At 41.4% G+C, this 10,561-nt stretch overlaps 1 protein-coding gene across 4 annotated transcripts in view; it reads right to left on the reverse strand.

The window, feature by feature from the left end:
* Positions 1-10,089, reverse strand: part of TMEM170B (transmembrane protein 170B) — a 34,929-nt gene extending 24,840 nt beyond the window's left edge. For 3 of the 4 annotated variants that reach the window (XR_014147512.1, XR_014147513.1, XM_081827675.1), the window contains exon 1: positions 9,315-10,038. Coding sequence is in view for 2 of the 4 variants with exons in the window: in XM_081827675.1 (XP_081683801.1) it covers positions 9,315-9,633 (319 nt within the window). In the remaining 2 variants the exon portion in view is untranslated. Of the gene's footprint in view, positions 1-9,314 lie in introns of all 4 variants that reach the window. The other variant, XM_081827676.1, reaches the window with a different exon arrangement.
* Positions 10,090-10,561: the final 472 nt, after the last annotated feature.

The raw sequence follows: 10,561 nt of genomic DNA on the forward strand, positions 1-10,561 counted from the left end.
AAGAAATCAGGTTAAGGCTATTTAAAATAGTTCAAAAACTGTTCTATATTCAAGCCATAGTACTGTCTTCCTAAAAGCTGTCATTCAACTTGTTCTTCCTCATAACTGATTAACTACTCAGTTACAAAAGTATAAGAATTAAATGTCAAAATCTGAATCTATTATGAAATTATAACATAGCATTATACAATGGTTTTAATTGTTATTACTTGTATGCCCTCAATTGTCTTAAATTATACATGTCATACTAAAAAAAAAAAGTAAGTCGGTAACAACATGTTTGTTTGAATCAGTCACTGATCTAAAAAATCTTGTCAGCAATTGATAAAATGTTTTAAAATCTCATGACATAGTATTTCCAAGGGATATTGACACCGAACACTGAAAAATGAACTTTTTACGCCAATGAGCATAACTTACAAGGAAATTCTGGATGTAACAAATTCCTAAAGTTAAATCTAAATACAGGACCAAATGAATGACAGATCAGAAAGTAAAAGCACAACCAAAAAAGTTTAGCAAGTAATACACATGCATGGTCAGAACTGTTGCACCTCAGTAATCCTGAGGAAGCAGTTACACCACACACGGATAAACAAGACAAAATTAAACAAAGACATCATTTCAGATACTGAACCCAGAGTTTCCCAAACCAAGTTTTAAGAAGGCCCAATCTTTAAGAGCTATTAAATGCTGTTGAGAGAACAAAGATTTTCTAGGTCTTAGGCCTCACCTTACGAATCAGCCTATTAAGTCTGACGAAGCACCACTTAAGAAAGAAAATTTCTTAATTTTAAAGATTAAAGAGTAAACATTTAATTTTTATGTGCAAGTGGTAAGCATTTTTCTTAACTCACAGTTAACTAAACTTTTCTCTCGGAACTTTCTGATTTCTAAATCAGCTTTCCCTTAACATCAACATGAGAACGGCTAGCATCAGATTATATTCCACATGAGGAACCCGAGCGTGGGAAACATGTGGCTCGTCTAACGTGCAAAAACCAGTTAGTCGTAGTCAAGGATAAAACTCAGTTTCCTGACCCATAAATTTAAGGATCCTATTGCTTTTTTAGACTCTTTATTTGCATACAAAAATCTGACAGAACCCAAATTATTCTGGAAGGGAAAATTCCAATAACTGCACATTATCTAAGTGTTTACATAAATACTGTTAATGTCAAATTTTCCCAAATTCTTCAGATCCAATATAGCTAATCCATACTGAATTTTTAAAATATGATCACTTAATAGGAATTATTCTCTATAGCTAATAGTTCATATAAAGACAATACTAAAATATTAAAAATATTAAAATAATATTAATAATTAATATTAAAAGATAGTCACTTTTTAAAAACTGGGTTTGAGCATCCTCCAGGAAATGAGTTGTTTATATTGAAAATGTAATAAGTCTTTAGTTATACCAAATTCTCTATATTAATTTGCTTTATATATATCACAATATAGCTACAAATTGATCACAAAAAAACAATTCTTAAAAATCGGGTGTTCCCAATCCTTGAGCTCTCAATAACAAAATCACCCAGAAGAACTAGCTAAAAATGTAGTTTCTTAGACCCTGTTCTCAAAAATCCTAATTCCATAAATACGGACTGGGACCCTGGATCTGTACTTTTAACCCAACCCAGGTGATACTGATATGCAGCGAAGTTCAGAAACTATGTTGGACTAAAGTAATTCACCGTAGGGAATGGGAGAGGGGAGGAATTTTATCATGAAAATCCAGTTCCACAACACTGACAAAAACATCTTAACTCGACATTGATATTCGAGAGAAGTATACAGGTAACCCCTGCTTTTCAAAAGCTCCTATTGTATCACTTCACTCTTACAAAAAGTCCTCCTGGATTATATGCCAAGATTTATAAGGACACATGCAACTGGACCCAGGTAAAAGTTTGGTCCTTCCTACTTGTATGAAGTTTGGTGAAAAATCTTTTTTTTCCCCCAAGTTTAATCTACTTAGCTAAGGTTACTGGAATTTGATAGTCTAATCAGACGTTTTTCAAATGTTTCCACTGCCATCGTTTATTCTATGATTAACTTTTATTGCTAAAATACTTAGCCACTAAAAGCACAATTAGCCTATCATACCTGATATAATCACATACATTCAATAAAGCAGTAAGTTACTTGGCCACTTCTATTATAGGAAAAGAGATGCATGCCAAATACTTTGCACAGTATCTGGCATGTAGTAAATATTCCATGAACATAACTATTTTAGAATTTGGGTATTTATTTAATTTTTCATCTGATACTATGGTAAATTCAACATGCTATACTCTCAGGGCTCTCTTCTTACATCTGACTTTTTTTTTTTTAATTATAGCTGACACATACTGTTACGTTAGTTTCAGGTACACAACACAGTGATTGGACAAGTCTATACACTGCACTATGCTCACAAGTGTAGCTACCATCTGTCTCCATACAACGCTATTACAATACCATTGGCTATATTCCCTATTCTATACCTTTTATCTGGCTAACTTACTCATTCGATAACCAGAGGTCTGTATTTCTCAATCCCCTTTACCTATTTTGCCCATGCCTCCATCTCCCTCCCCTCTGACAACCATCAGATTGTTCTCTGTATTTATGGGTCTGTTTCTGATTTTTGTTGGTTTGTTTTGGTTTTAGATTCACATATAAGCATTCTCATATGGTATTTGTCTTTCTGTGACTTATTTGTCTGACTTATTTCACTCAGTATAATATCCTCTAGATCCATCCGTGTTGTCACAAATGGCAAGATCTCATCCTTTTTTTTTATGGCTAATATTACATTGTACATATATAACACATCTTCTCTATTCATTCATCAATCAATGGACACTTGGGTAGCTTCCACATCTTGGCTATTGTAAATAATGCTGCAATAACAATAGGGCTGCATGTATCTTTTGCAATTGTTTTCATTTCCTTTGCGTAAATACTCAGCAGTAGAATCACTAGATCATATGGTATTTCTATTTTTATTTTTTGAGGAACCTTCATACTGTTTTCCACAGTGGCCGCATCAGTTTGCATCACTACCAACAGTGCATGGGGCTCCTTTTTATTCACATCCTCACCAACACCTGTTATTTCTTGTCGTTTTGATTCTAGCCAGTCTGACAGATATAGGTGATATGTCATTGTAGTTTGGTTTACATTTCCCTGATGATGAGTGATGTTGAGTATCTTTTCATGTGTCTGTTGGCCATCCATAGGTGTTCCTTGGGAAAATGTCTATTTAGGTCCTCTGCCCATTTTTCAATTGGGATTATTCTTTGTGTGTGTGTGTGTGTGTTATTTATATTCCTTAGATATTTTGGATATTAATCCCTTATCAGATATATCATTTGCAAATATCTTCTCCCACTCAATAGGTTGCCTTTGCGTTTTGTTAATGGGTTTCCTTCCCTGCACAGAAGCTTTTTATTTTGCTGTAGTCCCAACAGTTTAATTTTGCTTTTGTTTCCCCTGCCCAAGGAGACAGATCTAGAAAAATGCTGCTATGGCCAATGTCAAAAAGATTACTGCCTCTGTCTTCTCCAGAAGTTCTGCAGTTTACATCTAACTATTCTTAATCCCAATTCCCTTCCCTGGTTTCAGTGCCTCCTCCCCATCCCTGACTCACCCTTCCTCTTCTGTTTAACCATCTGAGCCTTTCTACAAGACAAATACCTCTAGTTATTTTAACTCCTCTTCATGAATTACCTTACTTTTCTGGTCCTTCCTTTCAATCACCAAAAGAAACAAAGGTAAGTTTATATTAAGAGTCTATTAAAGCATCAAAATTACAGCTTACACAGTCCTAAGACTTACCCAGAAATTGCTTTAGGTTTAAGAAATGTCAGCTAGACCTCAGACTTGCTATTGCCAGAGGATATGGATGAATCATATGGATGCATGATTCAAAGATAATGAGTTGGGGATTAATAAAAACCTGTAGATGACAATTCTGGTTTTTGAAAAACTACCGTAGCTTCATTCTCAGTAAGATATACAGGCAAAACTTCCATAAAGTGAAAGCCTATAGAGTACAAATCATACCAGCACTAGTTAATTGGCTCTGTACCACAAAAGAGTAAGGAATTTTTCACCTCTATTTCAGAAAAACCTCCTATAATAGAGGATGTTTAGAAAGGTTAGAAAGAAGAACTTAACCCACTGGGAAGCTGGGGAGCAGGGTACCCCAGAAAGCTGCACACTTTCTTGGGAGCATACTGAAGGAAGGTGCTGGCTATCCCAGTGTGAGTGTGGACAATTCCAACTATGTACAGTGGATGCAAACTTCCCCTCACCTTTTTTCTTTTTTTTTTTTGCTGACAATCAATGTTAACACTAAAGTAGCTTAGCAACTATAAAGTCTAAAAAGGAACTATAATAGTGTGTGTGTATAACATAAAAATAAGCACATATATATTTTATACACACACAAAGACATCTGACCTTCATTCACATTTGAATTCCCAGCTTCTCAATGTCTGTACCAACAGTCAAGAGGGGCACCTGCCCCACATTTGCGACTGACACTGAGAAAGGAGATGAGCCTGAGGCCATCCTGTGCCTTTTTTTCCCAGGGACAGATTACCCCTTCCCGAGTACCAGCCTCACTCTGGTGTTTACCCACAGGTTTAGGGATCCTGCCTTTTTCTAAGTAAAAAATTCTTCTCTAAATTCTTTGCAACCAAATTTGGGTCAGAACACAAAATTGGGAGCCAAAGTAGTTGAAGAAAATAAAAGTAAAGCAAAGGAATATATTTCACTGTAGATTATTTTTTTTAAGTCAAATTACCCATAAAACTGAAAGAGTACATGCATACTGACTGTAACTTGAGATAGAGGGAGGCGGATTTAGAACATATGGAGAGAAAGAAAAACTATTTCATAAAGAAAGGAAGGCATTTATCTCTACTTTAGTAAGCTGAAGAAGCGTATAACCTATACACCGTTAGTAATTTTGGAATCCTGTGAATTACACACTTGGGGCAATAATGGATACAGAGGAGAACTTTAGCAATGGTGGTTAACCGAAGAGAGAGAATCTCCAGGTACTAATCTGTTCTATATGGAATCCCTACACTAGTGTCTTCAGGAGGGAGAAAAAATAAATAGCAGACCAAACTTGGTAGATTTCTAAAACTACATATATAATAAATATGGATCACTAACTTTTACACAGACAATGGCAAATTAAAATTTTGGGAAAGAATTATTATTCAGTAATATCTTACATTTTCCAGTATCTTTTGTTTGCTGGACAAAAATTAGTTCCACTCACACGTTCTTAGGCTCCTTGGGACAAATAATGCTAGGCTATTTTTTTTTTTTAAAGATTTTATTTATTCACCTGAGACACAGAGATAGAGAGAGAGGGAAAGAGAGAGAGAGAGCATGAGCAGGGAGAGAGGCAGAGGGAGAGGGAGAAGCAGGCTCCCCACTGAGCCAGGAGCCCGATGTGGGGCTCGATCCCAGGACCCTGGAATCGTGACCTGAGCTGAAGGCAGACGCTTAACCATCTGAGCCACCCAGGCGCCCCAATGCTAGGCTATTCTATTCTTAAGTATCTTAAGATTTATCACCAGACATGCCTGAGTTAAGAATCTATGTGGAATAAAATGAAAGGCACAGAACTAAGCATCAGTCAACATCATCTCTAGGCCTGCCTCTGTCACTGAGTAACTGATCCCAGCCATGTTACTTCAATGATGTGATACATCAATATTTCTAAAATGAAGTAGTCAAACTATATAACTTCTAGTTCTAAACCCTGTCCTAATTTCTAGTTATTTTTACTTTTTTGAAAATGTATTTCTATCAAAGTAATACATACACAAGGTTGTTTCCTAAAGGTCAGTGTCTAAGGGAAAAAAAAGTCAATATAAAAACTTCCCTGATTCACCTTTGTTTGGGATAAAATACAAAGAGAAGAATAAATAACACCTGTTATTTACGTTAGTGTAAAGAAAAAATAGAGATGAGAATACCTTCTCCTTTTCTTTAATTAACCACAGGTCCTATTAACCAGATTTCTGCAAATCCTTCACACAGTCATTTCTTAAATCCAAATTAGTTTGGTTCTACACTATGCTCCTTTCTACCTGTTTCATTTCTAAGCTTATCATGACGACAAACATGTCTTCTGAGTTAATGTGTTATAATAATCTGGAAAAAGGTAATAATTTTTCACTTATTAGCTATCAGAGCTGAGCAAGTTACTCTTAGCTTCAATGTCTGAATCCATAAACAATAATCTCCCTTAAGATTATTGAAAAGATTAAATACATGAAGGCACGGTAACTAACACAGAAAAGTGCATTTAATAAACATTTGTGTAGTTCAAAGGTATGACATCTATCCATAAAAGTTGCTTAAACAACTCATTCCCTAGGTAACAGCATATTCACTCCAACAGAGGTACCTGGAACCTAATGCAACTAGAATGTTTAACTAATGCGACTGTTAAGTATTATTTCAGAAATGCAATTCAATAAACACGTACTGAGTATTTATATGTGCCAGGTAGAATAATGCTAAAATTCCAGAATTCCATGATTTTGACAATGACCCACCCTCCAAAAGCTCAGTCTAGAAGAGACAAAAATTATAATGTCATTGAACAATATAATAATAAAAGAATGTATGTGGAGCAGAAGTAGCAGGGTGAGGCAAGTAACTCCTTCTGCCTAAAGAAAGAGGAAGAGAAGAAGCAGGTGGCAAAGGGGAAAGGGTATTTTGAGGGCAAAGATGGGTTGAAAGCCTCGCTCGGCCATTTACTAGCAATAGGATTTGGGGCAACTGACTTTGCCTCTCTTCTCTGCAATTCTACTTTGGAAAGTTATTCTTAAGATTAGAAATAATATATGCAAAGTGCCTGAACATAGCAGGCACTCACGAAGTAAGTGGCAGTAGTCTTGTTTTAGGAGGGGTGTGTTTGCTTTGAATAGACCAAATCCTAAATGGCACTGTGGCGAGCATCTCTTGACTAACGGCCAAGCTACATATGGGATCACTAAGGTCACCAGCAGAGAAGGCCACAATGAACCACATCACATCAAATGTTACCACTTCCAGAACCCACTTTTTTAGAAGTGAGGTGGTTCCTAACATGTGGTACACTCCCCTGCTGGTGAAGTATATTTCTAACCTGCATCTTCCTCCTTTTCTACCCTGACAAACAGAATTTTGCATATTCAGGCTCATTATTTCCTAGAAGCGGTCCCCATGTTCCTCAGTCCCACCTGAGGAACTAGCTTTGGATGTTCAGCATATCCTTTACGAAATGGCAAAGTTTGATGAACAACTGAAGATTATTAAGATTATATTAAGAGATAATGAGAGCTAACCCTGGGTTGAAACCCCTATTATCAACCTACTGGTTAACTCATAGAACTGGAAGGCACTATAATGATTAGAATCCTAAAGTAAATATTTTAGAAATATTGTTAAATCTAGCCAAGTGGTAAGTTACATTTACACTACTTTATGGCTCCCCAAACTAATTTTCTCTAAGTAAATGATGAGCTAAGCCAGTCCTTAACAAATACAAATATATATTAAGTTCTTACTTTTCACTTCACTCCTATAAACACTATTGATAAAACATTTGAAATATGAATAGTGGATAAATACAAGCAAAGCCAGAAGTAAAATAACGTAGGCTATCTCCAAATTCAACTGAATCATGAAATGGTCTTCATGTCAATGTATTTTTTTTAGAAATAAAAACATGTCCCTGACCCTCAACCATCATGTAAGGTCAGTTTGCTCCAAGTTAAATAACCACAGATTAAAAGTGAGGACACCACAAATCAATCCAGAATCTATGTTAATTTTATAGTTGCCACATTCAAGAAAATCAGTGTCTTTAAAGTCATTCTGTGGTAGAAAATTCCATAAAATTGGGGCACCTGGGTGGCTCAGTGGTTAAGCGTCGGCCTTCGGCTCAGGTCATGATCCCTGAGTCCTGGGATCGAGCCCCACACTGGGTTCCCTGCTCTGCAGGAAGCCTGCTTCTCCCTCTCCCCCTCCCCCTGCTTGTGTTCCCTCTCTCACTGTGTCTCTCTCTGTCAAATAAAAAATCTTAAAAAAAAAAAAAATTCCATAAAATTTCTCACAGATATCTGAACTCCATATCCAGATTTTATAATAAATAAATACATATATTACTATATTATAAATGATATTATAGATTTATCATATATGTAATACACATGTGTATGTAATCTGTCAGGACAGGTTATATTTGTAAAATACTCTTCACACTTAACCAGTTTGACATAACGTATTTTAAATGTTCCTACCAAAATTAGCTTTATACGTTTGCAAGAATTAAATCCTGAGTATGTTTTTAAGTTTTTTCCCTGAGAAGCAGAGACTAAGTCACCAAATTGCAACTGAATCTCTTTCTTCTAACCACTAATCTTTAGAGAGGATTTTTTAATTTCAGAAGTCAAAGAATTTCCACATTAACATATAACTTCCTTCACAAACCAAACCTACAAATTCGATAAAAAATCAGTATTACTGCTCACTTTTACAACTAAAATTGAGGTTAATTATTATAATGTAGTTAAGTCCAATTCCCTCTTGACAGTCTTGACGAATGAAGGGAAATGCAAAAAAAAAAAAAAATCAAATGTCACAGAAGCGGCAGCTTGAGGCTAGAGGGAGAGACAGACAGACAAAAGGAAATAAGACGGAGAAAATATATGGTTAAAGCTGAAATGCTTAGAATGCACTAGATCTTGGCCCAAGCCCCCGACCCACTATAACCTACTTCATTAGTCATCTAGAGGAACAACAATTTACCAGGTGAAGCAAACTAATCATTGTAAACAGAGAATTTAAGTCCCACATTCGGTTTGAGATTTGCCAGAAAGAAAAGGATTTAAGCAGCAAGAAGCAGGGTGTGTGTGTGCGCGCTTGGGGCGGGGGGGCGGGGGGGTGTAAACCAACGCTAACTGTGCCCGAGTCTCAGCACTAACGCTATTCCGCGCGTACTACACAAGGCACCGCCGTCGGGAGCCCTCCCCGCGCCGGGCAGGAGGCGGGGGTCGTGGATTCTCCGCCCGCGATCAGGACCCTCGGAGCGCCTGGGGAGTGGGTCGGGCGTCCGCGCCCCGGGGACCCGCGCGGAATGCACCCAGTTAACACCTTCCTGGCCAGGACCTGGGACCGCCAGCCGGCCAGCGGGGCGCGCACGGGGATGGGGCGGCAGGAGCGCGGCCCCTCCTCGCGAGGGAGAAAGGAGGCAGGGGGCGGCACCGCATCCCCGTCCCCACCCCGGGCGCATCAATTACCCGTGAGGTTCCTCAGCACCGTCCCGTGGGCCCAAAGGCTCAGGACCTGCTGCACCGACAGGTTGATCATGGAGTGGTCGCCCCCTTCCGCCTTCATCTTCCCCGGGGGGCGCCCGCCGCCCTCTCCTCGGGCGCCGGGTGGCGGCGGCGGCTGCGAGGCTCCGGGGGCGGCGGCGGGTGCGCGGCTCCTCCAGGCCGCCGCCGCCGCCGGGGAAGGCTGCGGGGCGCCGGGCCGGGCGCTGCTGCTGCCGCCGACGGGCCTCCGGGGGGGGCAGCTCAGCGCGTCTCCCAGGCAGCCCCCTCCCCGCCGGGGAGACATTGAGGACGGCGGACGGGGGAGGGGTGGGGGCCGGGCGCTCTCCCTGCGCGGCCCCCGAGTGAGGACTCGGGGCGGAGGAGGCCGCTGCTGCTCCCTCTCAGGGGCAGCCCCGCACCGCGGGGGCCGGGCACGCGAGGAGGCCGAGGTCACGCAGGGAGGCCCGGGGTGATGGGCAGACGGCAGGTGCAGCCCCCTACGGGGCCCAGCTCATCACCGCCGGAGGACGAGGAAACCCGGGACCCGGAGGAGGCTGCGGCACGGGCCGCAGCGGCACCTGCCGCGAGCCTGCCCACCCTCCGGCCGCCGACACTCGAGGAACCGCCCCCTCCACCCGCGGCCGCCGGAGGGCCGCTAGTGCGCGCGCGCATGGGTCCCCACCTCCCCCTCCATCCCCGGAGCCGCTGCGCATGCTCACTCTCCCCCTCCCCGCGACCCGCCGCCCTCCGACAGCCTGCCGGCCCCCAAAGCCCTCCTCCTTCCCCTCCCAGTGCGCGCGAGCTCGCGTGGCTGACGGCGCCGAGCGTCGGCCCGCAGTGGGGCGGAGGGAAACGCGGCCTACGTCACTAGCGCCACCGCCCGGCCCCGCTGCTGATTGGGTGCTCCAACGGAGCCACCTCCACTCCCTCCCCGCCCCCAGACCCCGGGCGCGCACCGGGTGAGAGCTGGAGTCTGGCCCCGGGCGGAGCCGGGGGCGGAGATGCTGGAGCACGAGCGTGAGGGGCGGCCCTGACCCACCTTGTGGGGAGTCGGGGGTGCTGAAGCGCGTGTGATGGATACTGTGGCATTACAGATTTTTGGCCTCAAAATGCTTTTGATAAAGATGTTTGCGTGTAAGATTTTTTTAAGGGCTTAAATATCTCAACATTTTAGATGTATTAATTTGCGGGTTGTTTTTTTTTTAAGTGAGTCAGCTGATCTGGCTAGGTCA

This window comes from Leptonychotes weddellii, chromosome 8 (genome assembly GCF_054177405.1).
Source record: "Leptonychotes weddellii isolate Sample4059 chromosome 8, ASM5417740v2, whole genome shotgun sequence".
In the NCBI taxonomy this organism is placed as follows: Eukaryota; Metazoa; Chordata; class Mammalia; order Carnivora; family Phocidae; genus Leptonychotes; species Leptonychotes weddellii.